We start from the raw sequence: 19,230 nt of genomic DNA, 5'->3' as shown, positions 1-19,230 counted from the left end.
AGCTGCTTCTCTTTCTTTTTTTTACTTGTTTTATATATTTGTAGGGTGGGCCCCCAAAGTATCACATCTGATATGACAGGTAACAGACGTGCCAGGAAGAAAAGGAACATCCCTCGGCGCAAGGAACCAACCAGAGGTGGACGGTGAATCTTCAAGAGTTTTATTGCAATCACACAACGCGTTTCGGGGAAAGGGTCCCCTTCATCAGGTGAAGAATATTGCATCATACTGCAATACTGCAATATTCTTCACCTGATGAAGGGGACCCTTTCCCCGAAACGCGTTGTGTGATTGCAATAAAACTCTTGAAGATTCACCGTCCACCTCTGGTTGGTTCCTTGCGCCGAGGGATGTTCCTTTTCTTCCTGTCATTTTAATCCTCCGTGTGGGCCTAGGCGCGCTTATCCGAGGACATATACATCCGTGGCTGCATACCAACCTTCATATTGGGGATTAAATCATCTCCTACATGCCTACAATAGCGTTGTGCCTATAATTGCGCAACTCTGCAAGGTGAGCCTCCCAAGTTGGGATTTAATCCGAATTTCCAAACGTTTTTACCCTATGGTGCGCCCTCTCTCTTTAGTTTACACAGTAAACAACTTGCCTTTATACAGGTAACAGACGTGCGGCGCAGAGAGGAGTGAAAGAGGGTACCCTTTCACTAGGGAGAAGGAGGCGTGGTGACCCATAACTCACCTAGCACTGGCACCTGGCTGCCCTGACGTCCCTAGATGGGCTGCTCACCCATACGCCGATCATGTGCCTCGTCCCTGGCTTACCCTAAAAGAATCCCTAGGTAGTGAGTAGGGCGATGAGAGCACTAGTCCTCACCACTGACACCTGGGGTAACAACAGGGAAAGGACAAACACCAAAAACACCACAAACAATCCCCAAAGGGCGACAACAAACAGGAAAGAACCGGAGAACCAACAGCTCCAGTTCCAACACCTCCACAGCAACTCCAACTCCACCAGAGGTCAGAATAGAAGATCTGGAAGTAAGTTCTATATCTAGCAACAAAGGAAGTAGAAGGGGAGAATATATAGTAGCTGGGAGTGGCTGACAGAGAACAGCAGAAAGGAAAAGCTACTGATTCCTAAATGGGACAAAAAGGATCGCAAACCAAAGCAGGAAAACCTGGACCGGAATCCATTCCCACAACTAGGTCATGGAGCGATCCCTTGAAACCCGAGCAGCAAGCAGTGGAGTACATAGAGAAGTAATGGCCCCATAGCAAGGATCAAACCAGGCCCCCCGCACAGGACAGAAGGGTTTCTGCCTAAACCCTTTTCAATGACCCTTGGGTCATTTACTCCACTGCCTCATTTGCTAACAGTTGTTCCTTTAGAGTTTAGAGTCCTTACCAAGTTTTCACCTCCAGTAGAAGAGGAGATAATCCCAACTAAGACTGGGCCCCCTCTTGCCCTGGGCCCCATAGCAGTCGCATAGTCTGTCGCTATGGTAGTTACGCTCCTGGCAGCAAGCTATTTTACCTCGAAATTAGTTCACACTTCGTTTGTTGATAAAAGGTAAATTCTATGATGGAATGCATAACAGAATGCCTTTAGAGGCATTCTGTTATTCATTCCATCATAATAGAAGTCTATGGGCTGTAAAACGGATCCGTCCCGTTTCAGTTATGCAGGGGAGGACTCATACAATTAAAGTAAAAGATTGAACTTCTGCTTAGACGTAACTCCATCATTATTGAATTATGAGATCCTATCACACTATTGCTCTTTCCATTTATGTTATTTATGTAACAAAGGAGCCTTTGGATCCCTCCCTGAGCACCAGGGCTAAGGTCTAACAACAACAGCAAACTTTCCAGCCCCTATAGCTGTGCTACTGTCTGTACTGAAGCAGGGAAATAATAGGTTAAAGGTATGGGAGTTCCAGACCTGCCCATTCACTTGTTCTCTAGGAATAATAAAGTTTTCCTAGTGCTGTGCAGCCTGAGGGAGGAATTCATAGTGTTAATGTGGGCAGAGGTGGATTCTAATCATTAATCCAGGAACGCCATTACCAGGGCTCAGAGAGGTGACTGGCGTGAGCAGGGAAATACTGAAAACCTACAGAAACCAGACAACTTTTGAGACATGAAAACAGGGCCATGGAAGTAAATATATTGTGATCAGAGAAGCTAGGTAATGCACAAGGCAACAAAATAGGTAAACCCATGTATTAATGTCACAAGACCTGGAGAAGACTGACGTTTGGAACAGGTAAGTAAAGAAAGATACTCACAGAGCTGCTCACAGAGTTTGCAAAAATGAGGGATAATGAGAGAAATGGATGCATGGTCTGATGAACAGAAAGAACATTAATCAATGGGGGAGGGAAGAGCTAAGGCATTTAAGGTGATTGTTAAGGTCAGAGGAATGAAAAAAGCTATATAATGTTTTACCACATGAAATACAAGTTTCACAATATTTCTGTTGGTTGACGACACATATTTTGTCAGAAATGTAAAGGACAGGATGAAAAAGCATATCACATTAATTTCAGAACCATCAGTTTCCTTCTATCGATGGCTATGCCTAGGGATTTTATATCCAAAACATGTTAGAGGCATCTCCTTTTTGTGCTATGTTTGTCCTTGTTTTACACAAGTGACAATATAAAATATAATAATACAATATAACTGTGTTCATCTGCTCTGGTGCAAGTGCCTCATACCAGAAATATAGGCACATATGTTAAAGTTAGACAAGATGGAAAGTCAGGAGGCACTTGGAATTTTCATAGTAAGTTAGAGTACATTTTTACCCATAGAAGTCTTTGATGCATACAGTGTAATGTATTGATGCCCCTATGTCATTACTGGTAACTATAGGTAAAGAAAAATTGTACATAGCATTTATTTGTCACAAACTAGTAGCTCATTTTATTTCACTTGTTAAATCTCCATGGCATCTAACATATTCTAGACAAAGATGGCAGAATGCCCAGCTAAAAAGTATTTGACATCACATTTTAGTATCTAACCCTCTTAGAATACCTAAACTAAAGGAATACATTGAAGCAAAGAATTCCATGTTTGTCAGTGGACTCAACCATTTTCTACATGTATACCAAGGCGGACAGCTACAAAATTGCCACATACAATTTGCTTGCCAGTTATTTGTATCAGGAAAGAGCCTATATGCTAAAGTCTAGATCTGCAATGTATCCCATCAATATTATGATGTTTGCCACATCATGACTAAAATAACAGATAGAAACTGATGTAAAAAACAAAACTGCACAATAACACCAACATGTTGGGGAGAGACAATAACACAACATTTGAACATCAAAAAAGTTTCTGACTCAAGCACATTGATGTGTAGAAGTGTCAATGTTACCATTTACTTAAAATGTTGTTATTCTGTAAGTAGCCCCATTACCCCTTAACAACCAGACCTGTTTGCTCTCTTAATGATGAAGTATTTTTATTTTCATCATCACATTCCTAGACCCCTTATATTATATTTATTTTTTCCATTGATGCAGCTGTGCAAAAGGGTATTTGTTTTTTATTTTTCAATAGCACCATTTTGGGGAACATATAATTTACGGATTAGCCATTATTCTTTTTTTTTGGGGGGGGGGATTCAAAATAACAAACAGTTCCACCATTGTTATCTGCTGTTTACAAATAACATGTTAACTTTATTGTAGGCATAAAAACCTGAATATATATATAATTTATAGCTAATTTTTATGTGTTTTTTTGGGGGGGCGGTGGAAAAAAACAGCAAATCCACCTTCTTTTATTAAGACATTTAATGAAAAGGGGTTTATTTATCTTTGGAGTGATTTTACTTTCAATTAAACTTTATTGAACATAATTTTCCTCTTTTTTCTGTCCCCCTAGGGGACTTGAAGCAAGGAATGTTTTCATTACATGTATAATCCTTTGGAATACATAGTATTTCACTGTACTATAGCCACTGCCATGGCCTAATAGGAAGATACTGATGCCAAGCCTGGGGGTCTTTGTTAGGCCTCAGCTGTCATGGTAATGCATTGGCACTCCATGGTACCAACATGAGGAAGCCCCCTCTGTTAATTCTGTTAAACACTAAGGTGCCACCGTTTAAGGGGTTAAACTGCCAGATCATGATAGATTGTGTCCATAATTCAACATTAAGGGGTTAAAGGGGTTGACTGACATGAGGAAAGGGGTCTTGTTTATTTCCAGAAACAATGCTACTCCTGTCCATGGCCTATGACTTCACCTTACTTGACAGAGACTGAGCTATAATATCACACTTAGCCTCTAAATAAGAGGGACACTATATATGGGTGGAAAAAAACGGCAGTGTTTTTTTTTTTTTTTTTTACTGTATAGTAAAGAAAGGCAACAAAGATTTCATTTAAGTCCAAATTGTGAGTCTGTGCAACATTTTCATAAATATGCGGATGATTTGCCAGCGTATCTATAAAAACAATTGTTTAAAAAAATACCTGGGCCCCATAGCAAGAATCTAAATTGGGCCTCCATGCCCCATTCATAGCCCCTATCCCTACTACCCTTAAATACAGCAGTGTACTGATATATGAGGTATAAATTACAGCTCGTACCTCACATATCAGTACACTTCTGTATGTACTGTATATCTTAACACACTGCATCTGTTATACCTCGTACTTCACATATCAGTACACTGCTATATGAGTATGAGTTTCTGTCTGTCCTTTATGCGCGACCAAACAAGTGGACCAATCTTTATAAAATTTGGCACACAGGTACATCAGGTGTCCGGGAAGGTTTTAGACTCTCTAGGACATACAGTTTCTGAGATATTCCCCAAAAATGACCTGCATTGGCTAATACAAGCCTGCAAGTCTTTCTCTTCATATCCCAACTGCCATACACACGGTCACATGTCCCTTATCAGTCAATAGAAGCTCGCAGGCTCTTAGTCTCCACATACACACAGTTTTACTCCAGGTTTCCATAACAACCCAGCCATTTTTCTACACTGCTGTAGGTCAGCTTTAGGCTAGGGCTACACAACAATAAGTCGAAAAACACATAGGGCACAACTACATTGCTACACACATCCATCTTTGATGGATTTTTTGCGACTATCGTGTCGCAGTGCAACACCATAGCCTATAGCCTATCATTATAATAATTGTTGAGCGACATTGGTACGACAAAATGTCTTGCGACACATGTCGTCATGTAGCCCTAGCCTTAACGGGGCAGGGTGCTGTAGAGGTCACTATTAAGGGGGGCATGGGCCACTATTAAAGGGGAAGCTGCTGTGGAGGTCACTGTTAAGGGGGCAGAGGCCACTATTAAAGGGGCAGCTGCTGTGGAGGTCCCTGTTAAAGAGGCGGGCACTGTGGAGGTCACTAATAAAGGGGCAGGCACTGTGGATGTTACTGTTAAGGGGGCAGGGACAACTATTAAAGGGGCAGCTGCTGTGGAGGTCACTATTAAGTCAGCAGGGTACTGTGAGGTCACTGTTAAGGGAGTGGGGTACTGTGGAGGTCACTGTTAAGGGAATTGGGTACTTTTCTCGAGCTGCACCTACTCTCTGGAATACTCTGCCCCGGAATACTATGTCAATCCACAACTTCTCTACCTTCAAACGTGCCTTAAAAACACATCTTTTCAGACAGGCTTATCAAGCTACCTAAAATGACTTTTCCCAGACTAAACCTTTCCCCCACCAACTCCTCAGGCCTAAACTCGATCCTCTAGTAGTCCCAAACCCGAAGCAGATCGGTCGGCACCACTCCTGTCTGTTCAATAATGGCTCAAATCCTACTTATCACAATCAACCACCTTATGTGTCACCCCCAATTCCTTATTGATTGTAAGCTCTTGCGAGCAGAGCCCTGACTCCTAGTATTTCAGTTGCATATAATCCAGTTATTTTTGTTTTGTATATAAACCCTATGAACTTGTAAAGCTCTGCGGAAAATGGTGGCGCTATATAAATACATTTTATTATTATTATTTGGCAGTCACTATTAGGGTCCATTCACACGTCCGTTGTTTCTTTCCTGATCTGTTCCGTTTTTTACTGAACAGATCTGGACCAGATCTGGACCCATTCATTTTCAATGGGTCCTGAAAAAAAATCTGACATTGTGCTGTCCGTTTTTTTTCAGGACCCATTGAAAATGAATGGGTCCAGATCTGGTCCAGATCTGTTCAGCAAAAAACGGAACAGATCAGGAAAGAAACAACGGACGTGTGAATGGACCCTTAAAGGGACGGGTGCTGTGGAGGTCTCTGTTAAGGGGGCAGGGAACAGTGGAGGTCCAGATAAGGGGACGGTCCCCTATAGAGGTCATTGTTAAGGGTTAAGGTGCTGTATAGGTCTATGTTAAGGGGGCGGGCCCCTGAGGAGGTTAATGTCAAGGGAATGGGGTGCTGTGAAACTCACTGTTAAAGGGATTTTGTCAGCCAGATTTTAGCTACAGAGCTTTTTATATAATGATATCAGTCTCCTTGCGCTAGATAAAAATATACTAGTCTTACCCCCACCTGTCTTTTGATTTTTTCTAACCCCGCAAGTAAACAAAAAAAAAAACATGAAAGGTCCTCTTTAACACACTGCATCTATTGTACCTTCTACCTCATATATCAGTATGCTGTTGTATATTATATGTATCTGTACACACTGCATCTATTATACCTTGTCCCTCACATATCAGTACACTGCTAGGTATACTACATACCTGCCACTGCATCTATTATACTGTATAATAGATGTAGTGTATATATATATATATATATATATATATATTATAAATCAGTGTCCTGATGTAACAAGTACAAGGTATAATAGTGCAGTGTGTATAGATAATATGTGGTCAGTTATATATTACGGTTATTGTGTGAGGTACAGTACATGAGGTAATAGTGGTTGTAACTGTCTGCAGTATTATATTCAGATGTAGCCGAGCTAAAATTGACTCTGATAACACATAGTACAGTGTTTTCTTGGCTATCTCATGACAAAAGCCATTGAAATCCATTGAAAAGTTAGTTATCTTTTTCTTGCCATTCTTTACTTAACACATTAACCATCAATTGTAGCTTGGTTGCATCTGTATCTATGAGTGAGATATAAGTCAAAATAGGGAATGGGGTGAAAATGAAGAGAAATGTGGAGGACCTCCTCTTACCACTTAATTGTAGTCTTAGTAGAGAACTCATCCTGCAGTTCTTCTCCATGCTGTTGGGGGTTGAAGGACCTATGATGATGCTCTGTGCAGTTTTTTTACTAGATGTACAGGACCTGTAATGACGATGATGTCATCACAGGTCCTGGCAGATGCTCCTAACTAACCTGGGAACTACACCATTCTTTGTGCAGTTCCTATACTAGATGTACAGGTCCTGTGATGACATCATATACTGGAGCTGGACAGTAATAAGTGTAATTAGGGGATGGGACCTTTGATTCACTGCGGGCCCCTTTACCTTATGGGCCTCATAGCAGCTACGTAGTATGCCTCTATTGGAGGTACACCACTGGCTACTGTGACCAATAGAAGGGGCACAACAGAAGATTAAAAATAGAGTAAGATACAAAACCAAGAAAAGAAGAGGAATCTGACAAAGGAACTAGTATTGAGAGAGACCATTCTAATAACTACAGACTTCTAATAGTAAGGTTAGGTCCACATGGAGGACCCACTCTAGGTATGCTCCATTCAATGGAGGTAAACCTGTGCAGACTTTGTGAGGGGTCCGCACGGTAACCATGCCAAGAATGGACCTGTAAAGTCTTGGCACAGTCTTGAAAAAGCATGGCAGAAACCCTCAGTCGCATGAACTGTGGTGGGGCCTCCCATTGAAAACAGTGAGAGGCAATTTTAGCGCAGATTCAGCCTGGTTTTCAGCACTGTATCCATGTTGAAACCCAGTCTGAAAATCCTCAGTGTTAACTAAGTTTTAGGGTACTAGTTTTTATTTTTATACTGTTCTCCCACAGGATTCAACCCACAACATGTACAGCCAAAAGCGTTACGACAACCCTCCAGACTACAGCCCACCAACTTACATTCAGCAGCATAGCCATGGTCCTGGATCATACGCTTACCACATGAACTCTACCCACCCTGACTCCTTCTGTATGGAAGATGTGCCACCACAACATTTCTACAAGTGGAAGTCTCCTCCTGGCATTGTCCGAATTCTACAAGCCATTATTGTTTTTCTGTGTTTGACAATCTTTGCCTGTGTGGCCTCAACATTATCGTGGTTTTATAATTATGGAGGGCTTGGATATATGGGTGGAATGGGTGGAATGGGTGGAATGGGTGGATACCTAGGTGGTTATAGCAATATGTATGGGTATGGGTACGGCTATGGCTATGGGATGACCAATCCCCAAGCTGCAAGTGGTTTTATGATGGCAATGAGCATTTTAACTTTTATAGCCATGCTAGGTTTATTTATAGCAAGTGTAACTAAAGCAAGTGGCTCTCGGTCTCGTAAATTCTTTTTGATTATAGTAGTGCTGAGTGCTATTTTAGCCACGATGGACCTTATTGCTTCTATTGTCTATATTGTTGGCGTAAATCCAAGAGCACAGATGGGTGGCAACATGTACTACAGTCAGATGTTAGCAATGTGTAACCAGATTTACAGCCCAATGTCATCTGGAGCAGGCTATATGAATCAGTACCTGTACCATTACTGCATGGTGGATCCACAGGAGGTAAGAAAGATGGAAAGAAAATATGTTTTGACTTTTATGTGCAGTCAACAGTATCAAGTATTGCATTTCTCTTTCACAGGCCATTGCTATAGTCTGCGGTTTTATTGTAGCCATCCTTCTATGTGTCATATCCTTCTTTGCCCAAAAGACAAGAAGTAAGATCTGGCGTTTCGGGGAGCCAAACATTTACTGGGATAAGCCTTTTGAAACATATCAGGAGGGGCCAAATGTTGAGGAGTGGGTAAGAACTACAAATTAGTCATCCTGTACAATAACTTTTGCTTCTGCCTAGGATTTATATGTTCCTAAAGTCACAGGAGGAGAGTTATCAAAAATGGTGTAATGGAAAACTGGCTTAGTTGCCAATAGCATCCAATCAGATTCCACCTTTCATTTTCCAAAGGAGCTCTGAGAAATGTGAAGCGGAATCTGATTGGTTGCTAATGGGCAACTAAGTCATTTTTCCTTTACACCAGTTTTCATAAATCTCCATAAATATGGATCCACTACTATCAGAGGTTTAACTTGTTAAAGGTTTTTTTCTCCAGTCTTATCACAGTCGTTCTTCATTGTTTGAATTGCTTTTACTTGTTTTATGTTTTGTCTTGAAGTGCAATACAAGGTATACTATGGATTTTTTTTTTGTACAACAGAAACCTATGGATGCAGTTTGTAACCATATAGTATACAATTAAATATGTGTGGGTCATAGGTATTTTTCAGATAAGGGAGTCATATATGACTAAAGCAAGTTGTGATACCTTAAACCAGTCATCCTCAAACTGCGGCCCCCCAGCTGTTGTAAAACTACAACTCCCACAATGCCCTGCTGTAGGCTGATACCTGTAGGCTGTTCGGGCATGCTGGGAGTTGTAGTTTTGCAACAGCTGGAGGGCCGCAGTTTGAGGATGCCTGCCTTAAACCTTTCCATGATCTCAACTCATTTGCTTCTGCTGGTGATCACAACAGAGTCTGACTTGATTCCATTTGCCATGGAATCCTGTAATAACCCCTTACAATCCTTGCTGCAAAAGCATCTTTGGAAGAATTCTTTAGTTCTCTATTCCTCTTCAGATATGGCTTCCCTAATGCATCCCACATTCCCCATCATGCCTCTGGCTTTGCAGACATTGAGTGGGTGAAGTGTCATCACTCTAAGGTCAACAAATGATGAACATAGAACTTCTGCTCAATCCCACTGCAGAGCCTCAATGTATTCTTAGGTAATGCAGCTTCAGACTGTCTCCTCTGTCTCCTGCTTGTGATAGTTTTCTCCTTGTCAGCTTATAAAAGCAGGAAGCATGGAGAGCAGTGTGAAGCTGTATCTCATAGAAGTACATTGGAGATTCTACACACAGAACACACTGGTCAGAATGATGATCACATGACAAGGTGCCCATAATGATAGGGTTCAACATGTACGAATTCAGCTGAGCTGGGATGAAACAAGAGACATTGCTAGAATATTGGTGGTGAGCTAGTATTATATGTGTCAAAAAATTGGTTCTTGAAAATGATGTATGCTTTTTTATTATGATTTGCATAATAATGTATGGTCAATAAGAATTCAGATGGAAAACCCGATGACATTGATTTTGATTGACTTGTCTTTTTCTAAAATTACTTATTTTAAAGAGGACCTTTCACCAGAATAAAACTTCTAAACTAACTATACAGACATGTAGAGCGGCACCCAGGGATCCCCCTGCACTTACTGTTATACCTGGGCGCTGCTCAGTTCTCCCGTAATTGCCTCCGGTATATTCATAGTTAGGCTCCACCCAGGGGAACCTGCCGGCGCCTCCTTCTCCCATGCTGTAGCGCTGGCCAATCACAGCGCTCAGCTCATAGCCTGAGAGAGAAAAAGGCTATGAACTGAGCGCTGTGATTGGCCAGCGCTGCAGCATGGGAGAAGGAGGCGCCGGCAGGTTCCCCTGGGTGGAGCCTAATTATGAAGATACCAGAGGCAATAACGGGAGAACGGAGCGGCGCCCAGGTATAACAGTAAGTGCAGGGGGGTCCCTGGGCGCCGCTCTACATGTCTGTACAGTTAGTTTAGAAGTTTTTTTCTGGTGAAAGGTCCTCTTTAATGCATAATGAGAATTAATATTAATTACCAAAGTGGCTCTGTATGTTGTACTAGTTTCTGCTGGCAAAATGGGCACATATTCTCTGCAAAACGGAGCATTTCTAATTATTTTATCTAGCCAATCTGCTTCTATATTATTGTAATAGATGAATATCGATTTTTTTTAGATAGGGATTACTTGAGGTAGTCCCTTCATGTGCAGACACAGCTGACTATAGACACAATATTGGTCAAGTGTTAATGCAAACTTGCCACCTTGAAAATCCTGCCAAAATACGTTCTGGGTTTGTTCTAGAGCAGGAGGAACTGAAACAATTACGGTATGGTTTAAAGTGACATTGAGCTTTGAAAAAGCAGCATATCAAAGGTTTTTATCAGTGGGGTTCTGAGTGCTGAGACCTCCACCAATTACTAGAATGAGAACAGAGAGGCATTCACAGTACATTGTCTGCAGGAGATGGGCTTAATAAAAAGTATATGTGCCCATCTTGATTTGGTCACCTGCAGCAAGGAAAGAGAGCGCGTTATGCTAGTGTTTCTCTCTCCTGATTCTAGTGATCAGTGGGGGTCTCAGTATTCAGCCCCTAACCGATCAAAACCTTTAATATGTTGCATTGACATATTAAAAGTTTGAGGTACACTTTAAGTAAAATATATATAGCTGATCATGGGCTTAGGAGTCCAGTAAGCAGCTGTACTGATAGACAACTTTCTCTATATGAGTGTGGATACAAAGATACCTGCCAATCACCGATTAACGCTGCCCTCTAAACCCAGAATAAGCAAGAATTTGAAATGAATAACATGCAAATCTTACTCCCTCAGCTCCTCCAGCTCTTAACATACTGTTGATAAATGAGAATGCCTGTTCATTGTGACAAGTGCTTTTTAAAGTGTTAGTTGTACAAAAGGTGATGTTTAATTGGATGCCAAGGTGGCTTAATTACCTAAAATAATATGCAAGTCATTATCTGACATTTATTTTCCTTACCGTTGGGGTTACAGTAAACATGGTGGTCAAAACCCAGCCATGATGTGCCCTAAAACTGCACTGCCATCGACAAAAAAACATCTGCATGTCCCATGGTTTTTAGCTGCATTATGGTCATATCAGCAGATCGCTATGTCTGGTTCTAGCCATGCGTGTTTAAATGCTATTTAGTTGATCACTATATGGACACGTCAAGAGTGACTGCCACTTAGTTGTATTGTCCACTCTGTAGTCTCTCAGGCTGTCGTGTCTGGTTCTACCCTTGGGTGTTTAGCTGTTTTTCAGTTATTTAGTATATGAGTACGTGTAATTAGTGACTGCCGCTTGTATTGTTTAGTTGTAGCCTCATCTTATGTACTATGAAATGCACTTCCTGTGTTATCCAATTGTTGGGCTGCTATGTCCCTCTCTAATGCTTTATTATAAAACTCTGTTCAGATTGACTGCTAATATAAGCACAGATCTCGGTTTAGTAAATGTATCTGCTTATTTGCATTACAGAAAGGTAGATTGATTATAAATTATAAGTAACTAACCACTGGTGAGAAAATAAATATCATGTTATTGCTACAAATATAGTCATTCATATATCACACTTAACAAGCAAGGTTCCTAGAGATCCATTTTACAGAAGCAGCATTATGTATCAATAACACCCTATCTGATATAAAAAATGTAATATTAAAAATGCACTTTATTTTTCATCAACAAAGGATTAATGTGGAGTGAAGACAGTAAAGAGGTTAATGCCCACTGCACTAGAAGTCTACCAGTACTGTAAGGACTAATGTATAAATCCTTGGTAATCTATGATACAACAAGGGTAATGGCAATAACCTTGGTGGTCTAGGATAGAATTTAATGTTGGCATCCTTGGTGGTCTAGGAGGGATTTATGCTTAATGGATACCCATCTCTCTAGGCTCCAGCATTAACCCTGCAAAGATAAAAAAAGACACAAAAATGATAAACACATTCTGCACAATATTATAAATAGATACGTGGATGGCCACAATTAAAGAAAAAAAAACACAACGTAGCAGCACTCTCAAAGCATGTATATGCTATTTGATAATGATATATACATTTGAGGTTCTTAGCAAACATATTTTGATCAGAAAATATCTGTGCCCACCCACCATTGCAAGGTGACCTCAATCCAGATGGGATCCTACTATTTAATAACTCTCTCCATGCCATATGGTCATCTAAATTCAAGAAAGTTGAACCCACACATATACTGTGTTGCTACAATTGTTACCTCTATGTGCCATCAGGCATCCAATGAGAGGAAGAGAAGACTCAGCTATATATATCACACTAATCCCACCTAGGTTGAGATCACCTTGTTGTGGTGGGTAGGCACAGATATTTTTTGATAAAAATATATCTGCTAGTTTTTTTTTTTTTTTTCATGCATCCGCATCAACATTGTAGTGGAGGGAGCTTGTTGCTGCAGCGCTGCTCCTGAGGATAGGCCATCACTTAGTAAAGATTAGCCAAATCCTTTAATAAGTTGTTCCAATACTATGAAAAAAGGAATATGCTTTGTAAAATATTCAAATGTTGGCAAGATTGCATTTATTTGCTATATAAATTATCATTCTATTTTTTGGTTTTCTACCATGATAATCAAGTTCTCATTTAACTACTATAATAGTATAATATTAATACAGTAATGTTACTTTATAAAGGTGTAACAACCAATGTCAGGTGCCATTAGCTCTGCGTAACTGCCAGTCCCTTACTAAATGCATATTTACTCATTGATAGTACCAGTTTCTGTCTAGTGACTCATTAACACCTTCTCTAATAAGAGCCAGCACAGCACACAAAACTAACACCTTATATCAGGGTGGGGGAAAACAATCTCCTGTTTGCTACAGAACAAACTGATATATCGTTCACAACATTTCACTGTTCAAATGACAAAGAATGGAAACCAGGACAATGTCTGTACTAGCAACCTCTAACAAATATTAATCAGTAGCAGAAGATTTTCAACATCAAATTCATACATGCATCTTATTTTTTATTTTATTTTTGTTTTTTGCATTTTTGCCACAGTTTCATCACTGGTTTAGTACATTTACCGTTTTACCCTGTTTAGTGGCTCTCCTACCCATCTGCTTTGCAGGGAACAGCAACACAGTTCCAGGGCACTGTGGACTCACCATTCTCAGCATTGATGGGGATCCGTGTATTCGGACCTCAATATTCCATCATTTTCTGAAATAGGAAATGTTGTGCTAGGGTTCATTTACCCTTAAGGCATCTATACACATTCAGTAGCTGACGTGGCTGACAACTATCGCTCCAGACTCCCTCCCAGCTCTCATATACATGTTCAGTTTAGCCGAAACTGTATGCTTATTCAGTGGGGAGAAGGAAGAAAGCTGCTGCCAGACAGTTCTCTGGCGGCTGCTTATCGCCTAGGAAAGCAAACCATTTGTCAACAGGTTCGGCTGACAAAATACTAATGTGTATGGCCTTTAGTTCTGTTGGTATCTGACAGGACATGCAGATCTGCTGTTATACTGTACACTGAAAATCTCTGAAGGACCACTGGTATACTTACATAGTTACATAGTTAATATGGTTGAAAAAAGACAAAGTCCGTCAAGTTCAAACAAGGCATAGGTGTGTTCGAATTTTACAAAAGGAGAGTGAAATCCAGATTCCTACACTTTTAAGAATTCATCTATGCCCTTTCTAAAACTGCCCACTATTCCTGTTGTGACCACGTTCTAAGGTCTATTCCACAGATTCACAGTTCTTACAGTAAAGAAGCTTTAATGCTTCTGGAGATTGAACTTTTTCTTCTCCAGTCGGAGGCAGTGCCCCCTTGTCTTTTGAAGGGAATTTACATGGAACAGCTTTTCACCGTATTTTTTGTATGCCCCATTTATATATTTTTATTGGTTAATCATTTCCCCTTTAGATGTCTCTTCTCATAACTAAATAAATGTAGTTCTTATAACTAAGACCCTCCATGCCCCTTATCAGTTTAGTTGCTCTCCTTTGTATTTCTTCCAGCGCCGGAGCATCGTTTCCAGGCTCGAAATGACCCACAGGAGTACAGGTGATTTGCCCGGTGGGCCCCTAGGCTCCCACCTCCTTCACAAGTGACACATAACACAGTAGACTTACTGCACTACATACATATTAAATGTACAGCACCACAACCAGCCTAAGTTCATATAAAAAACGTGATAAATTATTAAGGAAACTAGCCAGTTTATTATTATAGATACAATCAAAGATGAGATGACTTCTAGGTATAGAGGAAAATTGCCAGTGTCCTCTTTTCCCCAGGACCTACATTCTCAAAGTTGCTGCAGGGACCCCAATATTCAATCATCTGGTAGCATCTTGCTGCTGTGTGAGCAGGTAATATTTAAATGTATCCGTACTATGGGCCCCCAAAGTAGATTTTACTGGTGGGCCCTAGGCACCCCAGTCCGACACTGATCCTTTCTATGGACTGGTGTCCAGAACTGAACAGCATATTTCAGATGTGGACGCACCAAAGCTTTTTTTTTATTTTTTATAAATAATGTTTATTGAATCAAATACAGTTTACATCATGATTAACATACAAAATGAATCACATAATTTCAGTCTTTTTTTCATATTGCCGTTGATGAATTTACCCCCAACCAAGGCGACCAGATCTTTTTCCATACGTTTAATTGATTTATGCCCAGAAAATACATTTTCTCATAACTAATAACCTTATTCAGCAGGCATTCCCACTCTTTATTGCCAGGGATTTATCAGAGCCCCATTCCCTAGCACTAATGATCTGTGCTATTAATACTACTCGAAGACTACATTTACATTTATTAATAATTTATGGACATTCATATGCATGTACCAGCTGATGATACCTAAATTTAAACATTGTTTCTCTGTGTTCATTTCCAACAGTAACCGAATCTGACCCTCCTTAAATAAGTGTGAGATTATATAAATACCCCTACCAAAAATTTGTGGTTCTGAATCCTGGTAAATTTCGCCAGATAAATACTTGATGCAAAATAATACTTTTAAGCCATGTTCAAGATCATTGTAACATTTCACATACCATACATTTCTAATTGACATAAGTTGTCAATGGTTGAGTTTAATAATTCAAAAACATTTGAGAATTTACCCCTTGTGGTGGTTATTAAATCTCTAAGGAAGCCTTTATTGGCTTCTGAGATGGTCCACTGTAATTGAGAGACCACAAAAAAAGGTAATGATAGTCCTCCCATGTCTTCTGGCAGTCACAAATATTTTTGTTTAATTCATACTCTTTTCCTTTCCCATATTAACTCTAATTAATTATAATAATTTTAAGAAACCTAAAATCCTCTACCCATATTATTCATGGTGCCAGAGCATATAATATTTAAGGGAGAACTACCATCTTGACTAAGCCAATTCTATCCACCCTTCTATGTGGTAGTTTTTGCCATACACTAGTTTTAGTTTTTAGCTTACTGAGGATTGGAGAGAGGTTTAAAGCGATATAATCTTTAATATTCGCTGATATATTTACTCCCAGGTATTCAAAACTGTCTGTTTTACTCAATACTAGTAAATCTTCTGGTGATGTTGTAATTTGCTTTGGTTAATCTCAAACCTGATAGAAACCCAAAGTGATCAATTATCTTCATAACTCTAGGAAGGGGCTGTTTAATATATTTTAGAAAATTCTGTATATCATCCACATATAAGCTGATCTTGTCCCTCTCTCCTTCTACCCCAAAACCTCGGATTTCATGCTCATCCCTAATTTTACAAGCAATAGGTTCTAGGAAGATGGAAAACAACATGGGTGACAATGGGCATCATTCTCTGGTACCATAATATAAACTAAAACTAATTGTTTATTCCCCATTGATTTTAATTCTGGTCCAGTTTAAAATTTTCCCCCAATTTCATTTTTCCAATTACCTTCTATAGGTAGGACCACTCCATCCTGTCAAAGGGTTTAGCGGCATCGAGTGGCAGGATAGAGCTATACACCCCCCCCCCCCCCCTTCACAATATTCCCTGCACGTCCTGACTGCACGCACCACGTGCAGAAGCCGGGCCACAGCTCTCCAGCCACATCAGTCTCACCACTGTTAAAGCTTTGCCTGGCTGCACGCACCAAGTACAATAGCCAAGCCACAGCGCTCCAGCCACACCTGACTGACAACGACCTGGCAGCAGTAACCGAGCAGCAAAAATCCAGCTGCACCAGCAGCTGCAGCACACCAGACTTGATAAAGGGGTCATGCGTACCCCGAAACGCATTGTCTCTCAATAAACTTGTACATTCCAAATCCGGTTGTGATTTGCTCCTCACGTCCAGCAGTTTGCCAGACCACCAAAATCGTGATGGGCACCATTACTCTTTCACAATATTCAACAGGGACCTACGTATGCTCGTTTTTGCGCAGATGTATCAACTCAGGGGTTATCTTTTTTAACCTATTTGCTAATAATTTGGCAAATATCTTTAAATCTGTATTTAATAATGAAATATGTCTATGAGATTCTACTAATTGGGGATCTTTTCCCTTTTTGCAATAAAGTAATTACAGCTTAGGACAAGGATAAAGGTAGAGAACCATACCTACTCGATTCGTTAATGGTTTCATATAGCAGAGGGATAAGCGTATCTCCATATTTCCTATAGACTTCAAAAGCAAGACCATCATGCCCATAGGATGTGTTTCCTTTAATGCTAGCTAATGCTTCTTTTAATTCTCCTACTGTTATGCGAGCTTTTAACTCTGCTTTTTGCAGTTCCGTGGCTACGGTTAAATCTGTCTGCCCTAGAAAGTAGTCTATCTCCTTATGCCTATTCATTGTATTTGATTTATATAACACAAAGTAATAGTCTATAAACTCAGTTTTAATCATTTTCTCATCACGTGTGTTCCTCCCTTTGTTCTCATACTCGTTATTTCATTAGGAGAGTCTTGGTTTCTGCCAACCGCTGATAAATATTTACTTGGTTTCCCTGTTTCTACAAAGCTTTTTTGTCCACAAAAAAAGACTCTTTGTTGAGCTTTATTCACTAATATCCTACTATACTCTTCCCTTGCCAGCCCTAATTTTATCTTGAGCCTCTGCAGTGGGGTATGTAGTTAACTCCTTCTCAAGAATAGCCACTTTTTTCTTACTTGCATTTTTTTCTTTAATAAATCTCCAATGTTGTTCATATAGTTTCTGCACAAAGATACCCCTCAAGTAAGCTTTCAGGGAATCCCAGACATGAGCATCAAAGCTTTGTAAAGTGGTAATATTACATCCCTGTCCTATGAGTCCATGCCTCGTTTATAGGGATTCTGTCACTAGAATTTTCACTATTAAACTGGCTGACATTAGTGATGTGCTAATGTTAGCTGCACCTAACTATGCTATTCTTGTGATTATTTATGCGCTGGGGAAATCTTGTGCCATTCAGTATTCGGCACAGGCACGGTGAGGTAGCTGGCAGCCAACGAGCATCCTTCCCTCACCATCTCATTTGCCAAGTTGATGCCCAATCACTGTTCAAATCAGCTTGTAGTCTTCCATAGACTGCACAGTACTACATAGCTAAGTGTCATCTGCAAAATTAGTAATGGTGCTATTAATCCCGTCCTCGATATCATTAATAAATAAATGAAATAATAGAGGGCCCAGCACTAAACCTTGGGGTAAACCACTTATAACCCGGGACCATTCTGAATAGGAATCATTAACCACAACTCTCTGGACACGGTCCGTGAGCCTGTTTTCAATCCAATTACAAAATTCCAATTTCTAAGCTTATAGACCTTATGTAATGGATCTGCTGGCACCCCAACTGGTTACCTCCGTTGATGGATGCTCCTAGTGCTTCCTGAGGACTTCAAGCACTCCACTTGACACCGTAAGCACTGCCGATCCAATAAAACGCAGCAGCTTGGTTGGGATCTCACCGTCTTCTACCCACCCTGGACCTACGACAAGGCTTCCAGGTTCCAGTGGGTGCACCTCTCTTCCTTCAGAGAGAGATGCAGGAACAGGAACAGCTCTTACAAGAGCTAGGGATTATACTCTGGAGAGTATAATGATAATAACAATCCCCAGAGTGTAGTTCTCCAATCCCCCAAGCATGAGCCCAGACTTCATGAAGGGTAAAACAGGACACTTTAATGGGGCAACATGTCAGCCTTTTATGCAGGTCTTCCAGCAAGGGACACTCCTATGCAGGACCTTGTGGAAAACTGAGACCGTTTTTTACATAAACCGATCACATGCAGCTACAAGCAGAAAACACCCACCTGTGATACAATTAATTAACACAATGGGATAACATAGTCACTCACAGGCAGACAACACCCACCTGTGATACAGTTAACCAACACAATGGGATAACGTAATTACTCACAGGCAGAAACTACCCATTTTTCCCTTTGTAGAATAATCAGCCAGGGGAAGGGGGAAGGGGTCTCCATAGT

The 19,230-nt window shown here is 40.5% G+C and overlaps 1 protein-coding gene across 2 annotated transcripts in view; it reads left to right on the top strand.

The window, feature by feature from the left end:
* The first annotated feature begins 2,000 nt into the window (after positions 1 to 2,000).
* LOC122931209 (occludin-like) overlaps positions 2,001 to 19,230 on the top strand; it is a 54,062-nt gene continuing 36,832 nt past the window's right edge. Inside the window, exons 1-3 of one of the 2 annotated variants that reach the window (XM_044285238.1) lie at positions 2,001 to 2,229; positions 7,954 to 8,682; positions 8,762 to 8,923. In XM_044285238.1, coding sequence (XP_044141173.1) covers positions 7,969 to 8,682; positions 8,762 to 8,923 — 876 coding nt within the window. In that variant the 5' untranslated portion in view covers positions 2,001 to 2,229; positions 7,954 to 7,968. The remainder of the gene's footprint in view (positions 2,230 to 7,953; positions 8,683 to 8,761; positions 8,924 to 19,230) is intronic. The other variant, XM_044285247.1, reaches the window with a different exon arrangement.

This window comes from Bufo gargarizans, chromosome 1, assembly GCF_014858855.1.
Source record: "Bufo gargarizans isolate SCDJY-AF-19 chromosome 1, ASM1485885v1, whole genome shotgun sequence".
Lineage (NCBI taxonomy): Eukaryota > Metazoa > Chordata > Amphibia > Anura > Bufonidae > Bufo > Bufo gargarizans.
The sequence above is the reverse complement of the archived record's forward strand: the minus strand, read 5'-3'. Positions and strand labels throughout refer to the sequence as shown.